The 12,580-nt window shown below is 44.5% G+C and overlaps 1 protein-coding gene across 2 annotated transcripts in view; it reads right to left on the minus strand.

Moving 5' to 3' along the window:
- Window positions 1-12,580, minus strand: part of ZFYVE26 (zinc finger FYVE-type containing 26) — a 63,445-nt gene that overhangs the window by 5,539 nt on the left and 45,326 nt on the right. For both annotated transcript variants that reach the window (XM_059182414.1, XM_059182415.1), the window contains exons 32-39: window positions 12,210-12,430; window positions 8,912-9,059; window positions 8,447-8,656; window positions 7,541-7,759; window positions 3,403-3,600; window positions 2,501-2,700; window positions 1,332-1,473; window positions 981-1,040 (exon numbers count right to left, since the gene is read on the minus strand). In XM_059182414.1, the coding sequence (XP_059038397.1) occupies window positions 981-1,040; window positions 1,332-1,473; window positions 2,501-2,700; window positions 3,403-3,600; window positions 7,541-7,759; window positions 8,447-8,656; window positions 8,912-9,059; window positions 12,210-12,430 (1,398 nt within the window). The remainder of the gene's footprint in view (window positions 1-980; window positions 1,041-1,331; window positions 1,474-2,500; window positions 2,701-3,402; window positions 3,601-7,540; window positions 7,760-8,446; window positions 8,657-8,911; window positions 9,060-12,209; window positions 12,431-12,580) is intronic.

Genomic DNA, 12,580 nt, shown 5'->3' on the forward strand with positions numbered 1-12,580 from the left:
CCTATCTAACACGGTCTACCTCACTCATTGCCGTGCCACTTTCTGAAATATTCTCATCAAATTCCCGAGGCCAGTTCGTTCTTCTTCTAAGGAGCCACCTGTGTCTTAGGAAAAGGGTACTGGGGGTTGATATTTGCTGCTGTGGATACTTGGTGTCTGCCAAGAGATGCCTTAGTATCTATCTGAAAACAGACCAATTCACCAAAAGACTGATTTGCTGGAAACTACCAGATAAACACTTTAAGCCTGATCTACGATAATCCTTGACAAAGTCTGAGAGGAACTGTGGCTCGGCCTGTCCACCAGGGCTATCTGGAGGTGGAGAGCTGTCTCCAACACTGAAATAGGTGGAAAAGAAAGGAATCAGTCTGATCATTCATGAAGCCACTGGTCTTTGAAACACAAGGCATTCCAGATCCCACCTGCCCAGAGAGTGAGGGTCCTTAGGGTATCTTTGTGGAACTGCTCGGCAGGGGGTGGGGTGCGGTGGGAGAGTGGCCTGGAGAAACTCTGGCCCTTGCAGTTTCAGTGCCCTCTCCAGACTCTGCTCCAGGGCCACAGTCATACCTGTGTCCTCTGACCACAGGCACAGAAAAGGCACTCCTTGCACATCCTAAGCAGATGGATGGATGGGCAGTCCTTGATGCTGATGGCCCCTCCTACCGCATAGCACGCCCGCCAGCCCCTTGCCACATCCTCCAGTCATGCTCCCCTCAGAGGGCAAGCAGAGGCTATGCGGATCTGTCCTAGACCCGGTTTCAGGTATTTATTTGATAGCTCTTGATGGATTTGTCACTGGCTGCTTGGCTTCTGGCAAAGGGTCCTAGAATCCTGAATCAGACACGGTTCTGTAAGAGCCACCTTGACTTCATTCATGATGTGTATGTGTATCTGCTTCCTTTGGGATAGAAGTTTTCTGAAGAATAAGCTCTCATGGAGCTGCGGCCAGTTCCATCCCTCTTGAGGGATTCAAGTCATACCTGCAGAACACGGAATGCAATTCCAAAACCATCTTCCACATTCTTCCCTCCTAACATGACCTGAAAAGGAGGGAAATGTGCTTAAAGAGGCAGTAATTACAGAGTAGCCCCTCTATCAACAAAGAGGGCTCCCATTTACAACAAATATTTGTTGAGACTCTACTAAGTGCCAGGCATTAGGAATACAAGAGTAGTCAAAATGGACTTGATATCCAGCCTTCTGCGGCTCACATTCTAGTGGGAAGGCCGACTTCAAATGAACAACTGAAATACTAACTGGATGATAACAACTGTGATAAGCTTCTGAAAGATAAGAACAGTCTGCCAGATGTCTGAAACATTCGTCTGTACCTTGCAGGCAACATCCATTTTCATGTGGTTATTTCCAAATAGAGTTGGCAGAGGCAAGGTAGTAATCTGAGAGGTCCCAGCACTTTCACAGCGATGTAAGAACCTGGTCACTTCCATCTGCAGCTGGAGTGTGTTCATGTGCCTACGGTGACAGAAGACGCATAGTCGAGCCTCATAAGTGGCTTCAGGAGGGTCTAGGGCAGGGTGGCTGAGACGTCATGAGAAGATGGCATTGGAAAAGGGCGGAAGAGAGGGGATGGAGGGAGAAGACAAGTGTGGTCAGGGGCCCTGTACAGACGGCTCTCAGAGAGGCAGGCTGCTCCGTGGAACTGGAGAGAGTCCGGTCACTGAATCAGTAAGTATTAATGAAGCACCTACGAGCTGCAGACAACAACAGAGGTCAAGAGGGACACGAACCCTGCCCTCACAGAGTTCATGGCTAGAGAAGAGATGAATAATTAACCAACGCATTAAATATTTAGCGACTGGGCCTGTGAAGGCGACGAAGGCGGGGCGCAGTGTTTACTTTAGATGTGGTGTTATAAGCAGAGGGAGTGAACGGATAAGCCAGCATAAAGACCGAGAGGAGGGCAGGGCCTGGTGTGTGGAGGAGCCCCCAGGCGGCCAGCGAGATGTTGCTCAGTGAGGGAGAAGGGAGGAGCACGAGAGGAAGATGGAGAGGGAGGAAGGCCAACATCTCACAGGACCTCTTTCACCTGCTTACTGGAAGGGGTCTGATCCTAATACATACCCCCTCTCTTCTTCTATGAGCTCCTCTCTAGCCTCTCCAGGCTTGTACAGGCCACTGTCACTCAGGAATGATTCCCATTATTTATTTTTAAAGATTTTACTTACTTGTTTGAGAGAGAGAGAGAGAGAGAAAGAGAGAGAGTGAGAGTGCAAACAGAGAGAGAGGGAGAAGGAGAAGCAGACTCCCTGCTAAGCAGGAAGCCCCATATGGGGCTCAATCCCAGGACCCTGAGATCATGACCTGAGCTGAAGGCAGAGTTGCTTAACTGACTGAGCCACCCAGGCGCCCCAGGAATGATTCCCTTTAGATGTGTGATTCTCTTCAAGTGTTCAGGAAAGGACGAGAGCAGCTTTATCACCAGCAGAAACTCTTTCCAGCCCTTCTGCCCACTCCAACTGTTCCCTGAGCCTCGGGCTACCTTGACACATCAGCCGCCGTCATCTTCTTTTGGAAGAAGGTGGTCTTCTTCTTTCTGGTGCTGCGGGAGGTATCTTGGAGGTAGATCTTGAGGTGGTCCTTGGCCTTAAGCAGCCACGAGAGCTTCTCTCCCAGTTCTGTGTAAGTTTTTGCTTTGTGACTAAAGAACCGGATACAGGTCATGGCGGCCCGGACTTGATCCTAGAAGAGGAAAATGAACATTCAGGTCAAATGAGATCAGGGATATTAGAGGGTATGGATGTGAGGAGAATTCTGACCTGATTTCCACTCATGAAACCTGGAGGCCAGCACCCACTTCCATCACCAGCCGCAGAACTATTGTGTAAGAGTTATTCCTAAGCCCAAGGGATCCTAAAGCAAACTGACTGGCTGAGCTCCCAGGAAGGCCTTTATTCCACCACAGGAGAGATCTTCAAAAGGATACTTCTGATTCCCCATTCAGCTTGGTTTCGCTCTCACTTTGGCTTTGAATGATTCAATTTCTCTGTGATTTAGTGTTTGTAGCCCTCAGACAGATTGGGAGAAACTTGTTCCCTCTCCCTTCATACATCTTCTCTAAAAGCACTCTTCATCACCCCTTACGAATTCTGTATTCATGCCTCATGCTTATCTTAAAATTGTCCAGATCTCTTTTTCACTTTCACGTTCCTTGAATTCTGAAGAGCACTATTACCAACAAGGTTAAGGTTTGCCTCTTTGGGATGGGGATAGAAATCCCAATATTATTCAACAATGCTAGAGAGCCACATGGGTTTGCTCTAGGGTTGGTTCAAGAGTGAGGCCAGGGACTGAGGGACCAGGGACTTGATCCTTCATCTTGCACAGTCTCCCTGCATGGCAGGATGTCATAAACAGAGGTAGAGGGCAGGAAGGGGTTATTACCTTCATAAACTGCTGCAGCTCATACAGAATGTGGTAGTAGTTCTTCTTCTGTAAGTGTTGACAGGCAGCTATCAAGTACTTTCCCCAGCTCTCTAAGGTTGGATCAATGGACTCTAACAAGTTCTCCAAAGTGTGTAGCTTCCCACTTTTATAGCTTGGCTGGAAAATACCTTCTATAAAGACTTCTGGAGGACTCTCCTAGAACAGGGCAAGGCAAAAAGTCAAGTCTTGAGTCTGCTTCTGGCACAGTCTGGGACCTACCCTGGATTTCCTTCCACTGACACACCTTAGGCTTCCTTCTATAGTGGTGCTTCTTAACCTTTTAAGTGTCAGAGACACCTTTGAGAATCCTACTCTAGTGACTGCTCTACTCTCTTCCTTGCTGAGTAGAGAGTCCCCTTCACAAAGTCATCTACACTTCCTGTCTTTGATTTCTCTTCTGTGATTGTCTCTTAAACTGATTCTTATCTAGCTTTTGCACCCACCACTCCACTGAAACTGCCTCTTCCATCCCCAATGACTTCTAAATTGTTAAATCTAAAATATGTCTTGTTTTCCACCAGAACTATCAAGAGCTTTTGCTACAACTGATGGCTTCCTCTCCCTTGAAAAATTTTCTTTATTTGGCTTCTAGGATACCACCCTTTCCAGATTTTCCTTCTGCTTCTCCAACTACTCATTCTCAATCTTCTTTGCTGTTTCCTCCTAATTTCTTCAGGGGTTAGAAGGAACCTGTTTTCTTTTCTTTCTATACTCATTCTTTTGGTGATTTAACATAATCTTATGGCTTTAAATCTACTTGCTGATTATGCCTAGATCCCTATTTCCACCCTGTTCATTCTCCCTGAATTCCAGAAGTAGGTATCCAACTTATATCCAACTGCCTACTTAAAATGTCCTCTAGTACACTTAATACACCTAAAACTATACTCTTGGTTGTTTCTTCCCAATCTCTTCTTTCTGTAGTCTTTCCTTTCTCAGATGGCAATTTTGTTTTTCTAGTCGTTCAGGTTAAAAACTCAAGTCAAATCTGTCCCCCCGCCTCTGCACCCAATATCAAATTCATGAACAAGTTCTATTGGCTGTTCCATCAACATACACACAGAATCTGCATCTATCTGGCTACTTCTCAATGGCCACCTCAATGTACCACCCTGGTCAACTGCCTGGATTATTGCAGTAGCCACTTGCCTGGATTATTGCAGTAGCCTCCTATCTTGTCTCCTACCTTCTGTCCTGCCTCTTTTTTGTCTAATGTCAACCGATCAACCCGTGTGATTCTGGTAAAACGTTAAGTCATATAAAGTTATTCCTCTCCTCAAAACTTTCCAGTGGTTTTCCTCACTCAGCATAAAGTCCAAACCCTCACAATGTTCACAAGGCCCTATATGCCACCTCCTTTAGGCCTTTACTGAGTGTCCCCTTCCCCTTTCTAAAATTGCCCAATCCATCTCTGCCCTCTCCCCTGCTTTATTTTTTTTATTACTTAGAACTTATACTAGAAATATTATTTACCTTGTTTATTGTCTGTCTCCCTGCTATAATGTAAGTTTATGAGAGCAAATATTTTTGTCTTTTTTTTTTTTTTTTTTTTTTTTACAGTGCCCACAGTAATCCTTGGCTTTTAGTAAGTATTTCTCGGATAAACGAGTAAGCAATAAACATTAGAGACCGACTCCTCAGGAAGGTGCACGCATACTATTCCCCTCCCTTCTGAAGCACATCCGTGGTTCAGAGACCCTGTATTGTAACCCAAATTCCACAGCTGTAGAAAAAAAAAAATCATCTGGGCATTCAGACTTTAGACTATGAATAACAAATGGAGGATATAGAACGGCCATAAACTCATGTTACTATAACCAGGCTGGCCTTGGAGCACTGGGTACAAGCTGCTTAGAACTGGAGGAATTCTGAGTTTTCACAGATTCTGGCTGTTTCTAACTCAGAAACCCAGACCTAATCTAAAACTTTTAGAACAGACTTTAAAAGGCAGGTGAGTCAGCTCCATAGAGAAGGTGAAATTTCTCAGAAGAGCAATATGTTAAAAACTTCCATTTCATCTATTTACCTACTTACTTATTCCTAACTTGCTCTCGGTCTGGCACTGGAAGAACCAGAGAAGTAAAATATAAGCTTTCTTGATCCAGAAAGGATGACACAGTTGTAAACAAACAGTTGCAATGCGTAATAAACGCAGTAACAGATCTGTACGCTCAATACAGTGGTGGTATAGAGGAAGAGGTACCTAATGTTGCTTGTGTGGTCTATCAATGCTCAACAGAGAGGGTTTGAAAGAATAAACGGGAGTTTTCCAAGGAAACAAAGAGGGCCAGGGTATTCTAGGTTAGGGGGTACAGCACAAGCAGGTTCATAGAGGTCAGAAAGGGTACAATCAGGAAAATTTAAATAATTTGGTAAGTCTGGAATGTAGCGCATATATAGGACTTATGGTGAAAATAAACAGGAGAAATAAGGAGGCCTGATCCTGGTGGGTCCCGTATGCATGCTAAGGAATTTGGACTTCATCTTGTGGCCATGGGAATCTTCTGAGGGTCTTTCAGAGAGAAGAATAACATGAATTACGAAGAATGTAAATAACAGGGCGCCTGGGTGGCTCAGTGGGTTGAGCCGCTGCCTTCGGCTCAGGTCATGATCTCAGGGTCCTGGGATCGAGTCCCGCATCGGGCTCTCTGCTCAGCGGGGAGCCTGCTTCCCCCCCCCTCTCTCTGCCTGCCTCTCTGCCTACTTGTGATCTCTCTCTGTCAAATAAATAAATAAAATCTTTAAAAAAAAAAAAAAAAAAGAATGTAAATAACATGTGTTATGGTTCAGAAAGCTCCCTCTGGGGCAGTGTGACAGGGAAAGGGGTGAACTGAGGCTTGCAAAAGAACACCTTCCAGACTCTAGCCATTCAGCTATAGTTTTCACAATGTGCTTTTCTGTTGTTCCCCACCTGCTTGAGAACTAAGATATTTCACTTCAAGGGTAACAGTGATTATAGGTGATAAAAAGAAGGCTTCTTTCCCTCTGCTCTGACAAATGTAAAGCAGGGTAATGCTGTTGTCAGCTTCGACCAAGATAAGTAAGTAAGCCGCTTAACTCTCTGGACTACTCGACAGTCTGAAGAAACAGAATTGGTTATTTCCACTCTCAGTCTGTGCTTGGGAGAAGCAGCTTTACCCCAAAACCCATTTAGAAACTGAGGAAAAGGAAAAAATTAGCAGTTAAACTCTAAGTAAAATAACTCATACTTTATTTTTAAAACTTAGTTAGTAGTTACCCTGGTATGGTTACCATGATATGGTTACCATGACTGTGAATAGTTGACTTCACTTGGAGCAATCCTAGAAGATATGTCCATTTGTAAACTTTCATTGGCTGCCATTTTAAATTGGGGGAGCAGATTAAAATTAAAGTATTGAACTCTTCTAATTTCCTATGAAATTTGGTAAAGATCAGCCAATTCCTCAGAAAGTATTCATGGAACATTCTGATAAAAAATGAACACCAAAATGTGATGGTGAAACAGAATCCTGACTTTGCTTAACAATAACTACAAAGAAATAATGCACTTCAGAGGTGCCTTTGTCTCCTGTGGAAGGAGGGCAGAGGATGTCAGAGAGAAAAAAGGACCACATACTCTCCTTCCATTAGATATTTGGGGCCCAAATAGAGGATCATGGGTGTAACAACTCTGAGAGGATCAGCAGCTAAGTCAGCAGTGGGACACAGTCCCAGGGCAGGTGGGAAGTGTATAGAAACAGAGAGGTAAAGCAGTTTGGTCAAGGTCACACCACTTATACCAACCATCTCATTCCAGAGACCATGCTCTCAACTACTATCTGATTCTGCTGTATGTTTTGGGAGAAGGGATAAAATCTCTCATTGCCAATCAGAAGAGCAAACTGGATCCAGGTTAAGACTTACTGCCCATATAGCAAATCGTAATTTGGGTGGACAGAATTTTCCATTTTGACCTGACTCTGCCAGAGGTAGTCTCATAGCTCAACACTGTGTTACGTTTCAGGGGGTTGGTTTATCGACCCGCCTCCCCAACCACCGCCCTTAGAGCTGAGTGGGCCAATCCAGATGAGCAAAGTAGGTCTTGCACTTTGAGAGGTAGGTTTGTGTGTCCCACCTTGTTGAGGAGGTGGAGCAAGGCTTCCCGCAGGCAGTTGTGCCTCATGTAGAAGCTGATGATGGCCAGGTTGGTGCTGTAGTTATGCAGGTAGAAGAGGCATTCTTGGTAGTAAGTGTTGTTCATGATCTTCCCTTCAGGAATCACCTCCAGAGAGAGGCTCTGGGTCCGAAGGGTAACTTCCAGTTCTTTCAAGGTGGCAAAGTAATCATCATCTTGCTGACAGGAAAGGAGAGTGCAAAAGAAAAATAAAACTCAGTAAATTCTCAGCAGCTTCTGAAAATATTGCTTTCAAAGAATATTTAGGAACATGGAAGTAGCCTTACAACACAGTTTGAAGGGCAGAAAAACAGGCAGGATACAAAATTCTCCATATTATAATACCATGTTTCATTCAAAAACATAGAGAATTCACCAAAATCTAAACATTATTTGCGTCTGTTGTATGGAATTAAATGTCATTTTTATCATTTTTTTAAAAGATTTTATTTATTTATTTGACAGAGAGAGATCACAAGTAGGCAGAGAGGCAGGCGGAGAGAGGAGGAAGCAGGCTCCCTGCTGAGCAGAGAGCCCTATGCGGGACTCGATCCCAGGACCCCGAGATCATGACCTGAGCCGAAGGCAGCGGCTTAACCCACTGAGCCATCCAGGCGCCCCATTTTTATCATTTTTAAAAATACTTTCCTGTAGTTCACTTTTTTAAAAAATTGACTTTGTATTACTTATCTAACTATATATAGTTACTACCTAATTATGCATAATGGAAAGAACAAAATCTAAACCTAGCAGCTCTGAGCCAGGACTGCCACTAGAAGCTGAGTGGAAGCTGATCCTTTTCCCAGGTCATTACTGCTCCTGGGCCTTCTTCCTCCCTGAACTGACCCTCCCCTGCTATGTTCTTACCAAGGATAGGAGTGGCCTCACTGTGGACTCCAGGTACTCAACCACATCCTGTACCAGTCTTGAGCCATGACTCAGCTGATTGAGGTCAAAGGGAGGCTTCAGACAGCGACTGAACTTCTCCCGTGCAGCAGTGAGGTTCCCAGCTTTGAGGCAGGCCATGCCCCAAGCATGCCATGCTCCAGTGGGATCGAGGCCAGTCTTTGTGGATATCTGGAAGAAAAACTGTTCCTTTTAGTAAGAAGTACCTAAATCCAGACCTGAAAGTCCCAAAGACCTATTCTTTCCCATTGTTGCCAATCGTCTTCGTTCCCCATCATCCCACTTGCCATTACTGCCGAGGCAAACTTGTAATGCCCTAGATACCTCCCCACGGCCAAGGGCAACTGGGAGATGATGACGATACCCTCTTGCGAGGCTAGGAAAAGGCAGCTCATTACAGTTGGGTAGAAGTAAGCTTTGTCTCACCTCAACACCTAGTTGGTAGTACTCAGCTTCCAAAAGCTGGTTCCTTAGCCTGGTTACTGCAGCTGGCTGCAGGATCTGGTCCAGAGGAGGCACGTGGCGATAGGAAGCAGCAACTAAGATATTCAGCACATCCACCTTGCTGATGTAGCTACAGGGAGGGAAGAGGCGAGGCAATGAGGCTCCACAGAGTCTTACTAAAAATAGGTGCTGTTTACAAGTTTTCTTTTTCTTTTTTTTTATATTTAATTTATTTATTTGACAGAGAGAAAGAGAGAGAGCGTGAGAAAGAGCACAAGCAGGGAGAGCAGCAGGCAGAGGGAGAAGGAAAAGGTTTCCCACTGAGCAAGGAGCCTGATGCAGGGCTTGATCCCAAGAGCCTGGGATCATGACCTGAGCTGAAGGCAGTCGTTTCAAACCTGAGCCACCCAGACACCCATGCTTACACGTTTTCTATTTCAATTCCAATGTGAAAAGGAGAATTGAGGGGTACATGAACACTGTGAGAGAAGGCTTTGGAGTCAGACTCTGAGTTCAACTCCATCACTCAGCAGCCCTATGACCCTAGGCAAGTTAGTTAACTTCTCTGCCTCAATTTACTCATCTGTAAAATGGAAACCATAAGAGAGAATTTTAAGGATAAAATGAAACAGTTCAAGTAAAAGGGCTTAGGATTAAGTCTAGAATTTTGGAGGTACTCATTAAATATTACATATTAATACCCTAAGTAGTGATGCTCGCAATTACCCATTGGCTTTTTGGTTCTTTAGAACCCTGTCTGCTTGGGAGAGAGCACAGAGACTATCTCCATGGCCTGCACACCTAGTCAGTATAAAGGTCACATCAGTACTGGAGGTGCTGCTGGGTAATCACTTGGATTCTAGTCTCCTGGACTGGACACTGTCTTCCTGTGCTAAGAATGGGTTCTTGCTACAGCCCATTAGCACTGCCACCTTTGATCTTACTCCTGACACCTGGTGATTGCAAAAATCTTATAGCAACAGAGAACCCAGAAAACTGGTTCATTCTGTCCAGTGCTGCCTGAAACAGTCCTACACTCAATGAATATAACTGTATATATTATACAATATATATTACACAATAAGTACATTATGCAACATAAGTTATAATCTAGTCAAAGAACCTGTGGATTCTGACTTATCCACCAATATCCCTGGAAAGGAATTCAGTATATGAGACATTTTCAACTAGTGCAAATGGGGTAAGGGAGAGTATGTGTTATAAAAACAAATTTGGTATCATAATGTGTTATATGTTTTTAGCAGGTAATGTGAGTTCTGTTTTTAAACATTTATTTATTTATATGTCTACTGGAAGGAAGTAGGACTTGATGTTAAATTTGTTTTATCTCCCATCTGAATATTTTCTTCTTTTTTTTTAAAAGATTTTATTTATTTATTTGACAGAGAGAAATCACAAGTAGATGGAGAGGCAGGCAGAGAGAGAGAGAGGGAAGCAGGCTCCCTGCTGAGCAGAGAGCCCGATGCGGGACTCGATCTCAAGACCCCGAGATCATGACCTGAGCCGAAGGCAGCGGCTTAACCCACTGAGCCACCCAGGCGCCCTGAATACTTTTTTCTTTTAAGATTTTAACTCATTTACATAACTGGTATTTGAGATATATTTAGATATACTTTAATTTTTGTCTTACATTCTACTTTTTGCTATTTGGAGTGGTTTTTTTTTTAATATTTTATTTATTTGATAGAGAGAGATCACAAGTAGGCAGAGAGGCAGGCAGAGAGAGAGGGAAGAAGCAAGCTCCCTGCTGAGCAGAAAGCCTGATGCAGGGCTCGATTCCAGGACCCTGAGATCATGACCTGAGCTGAAAGCAGAGGCTTTAACCCACTGAGCCACCCAGGCGCCCCTGGAGTGGTTTTTGTTCTTTTCCCCTCTTCTCCATTTCTGGTAAATTGGTCGATTTTTGGTTCTTTGGTTATTTTAAAAAACCTTATTTGGGGCCCCAGGTGCCTCAGTTGGTTAAGTATCTGCCTTCGGCTCAGGTCATGATCCCAGGGTCCTGGGATGTGGTGGCCCCAGGTTGGGCTCTCTGCTTACTGGCACTGCTTCTCCCTCTCCCTCTGTGTGCCCTCAATTTCTCTCTCGCCCTCAAGTAAATAAATAAAATCTTTTAAAAAAATTTAAAAAGTGAAAAACTTTAACATATACCCATTTCTTCAATTATTAACTTGAAAAATGATGCAGAATCTACTGTCTCTTCATATGAAAGAGTGAAATTCACTGCCTTATACTTCCTTCCATTTCCTGTTTCACCTCCCCCTGCCTTTCTCAATCTTCCAGTTTTGTTAATGAAAATAATAAAACTAACTAGCATTTCTGGAGTATAAAGACTCAATTCTTAGCCCTTTATAGGGATACTCTCATTTTATCCTCCTAAGTGCCCTATGAGATAAGTATTACTAACATTCCCATTTTACAGAGAAGGAAACTGAGGCCCAGGGCAGTTAACAGACTTGTCTAAGGTTACAGAGCTAGGAAGTAGAACAGATGAGATTCACTGCTCTTGTTCTGCTGTCTGGAGAGTCTGTAGGCAAACACTCTGAACAAGTGACTGAGGCACTTACACGTCAAAGAAAATTATGCTCTCTGCTCTAAATCTGGCTAGGACTGAGCACTGAGAACATACAACATGAGTCACGCCTCTGGGTGGATAAGCTGGGAACTGGCAGTTTCAACCTTCAAGTTAATGAACGGAGGCAGAGCAGGTTATACAGGGCTTGGGGGCCTAATCATACCTTTTCCACAGATACTTGCACTTTATGACTCAGATTCCTATCTGTGACACTGGGACAGACCAACCCCCAGTGTGCTTCACAGATCTGTTACCCAGAACTTCTGAGGCCACAGTCTGGATTTGGTCAAGACTGGGGTAGAGTTCCAGCCAAGGCTAAGCACTGGACATTTAGGGAGGACACATTATTCTCCAAAAGCCAGAAAGCTCCACAGAGACTAAAGGTGCTCCCCTAAATTGATTTTAATTACAAATTAAGCAAAGTTTTGACTTTCTTTCTGACTGGGTAGAGCTAGAGAACACTCTGCTTTAAGGACCTACCCAGGGAAAGAGGACATAGGCTATCAAGGAAGGGTAAGGAAGACCACTTGTGATCTGGCGGCATTTTACCGTCATCAAACTGAGATGTCAAACATTTTCAGTGCATCTACCGAGAAAGGATGGTGATGTGGGAACTCATCGTGGGGGCAGGAGAAGCCAGACAGAAATGATAACTGAGTATAAGAAGAGCGAGCCACTCCTATTCACCTGTCACAAAGAGCAAGGTCTTGGCTCCGGCCAGCCTTGACGAACATCATCTTGGCACTGAAGAGCAGCTGCTTCATGATATCTGTGAGCAGCCCTGCGTCCACCTCAGGGTTGGTGAGGCCCTGGGACAGCCTGCAGCAGTGCTCGATCAGCTGGTGGCCACAGGCAATGCTGTCCCGGTGCAGGTTCAGGATGGCGATGCACAGGGATGCGCTGGGGGACTGGCCAGGGTGGAAGAAGAGAGACACACACAGTGAGCTCAGAGACCAGAGCATTCTTCAAATGTCACTGGATGGCAGGAGTTATTCTTCTCAGCTCACCAGGCTTGAAATACACTGGAGGTGGGGGTGAAACTTCCACAGCAAAGCAAG

Source organism: Mustela lutreola, chromosome 7 (assembly GCF_030435805.1).
Source record: "Mustela lutreola isolate mMusLut2 chromosome 7, mMusLut2.pri, whole genome shotgun sequence".
Lineage (NCBI taxonomy): Eukaryota > Metazoa > Chordata > Mammalia > Carnivora > Mustelidae > Mustela > Mustela lutreola.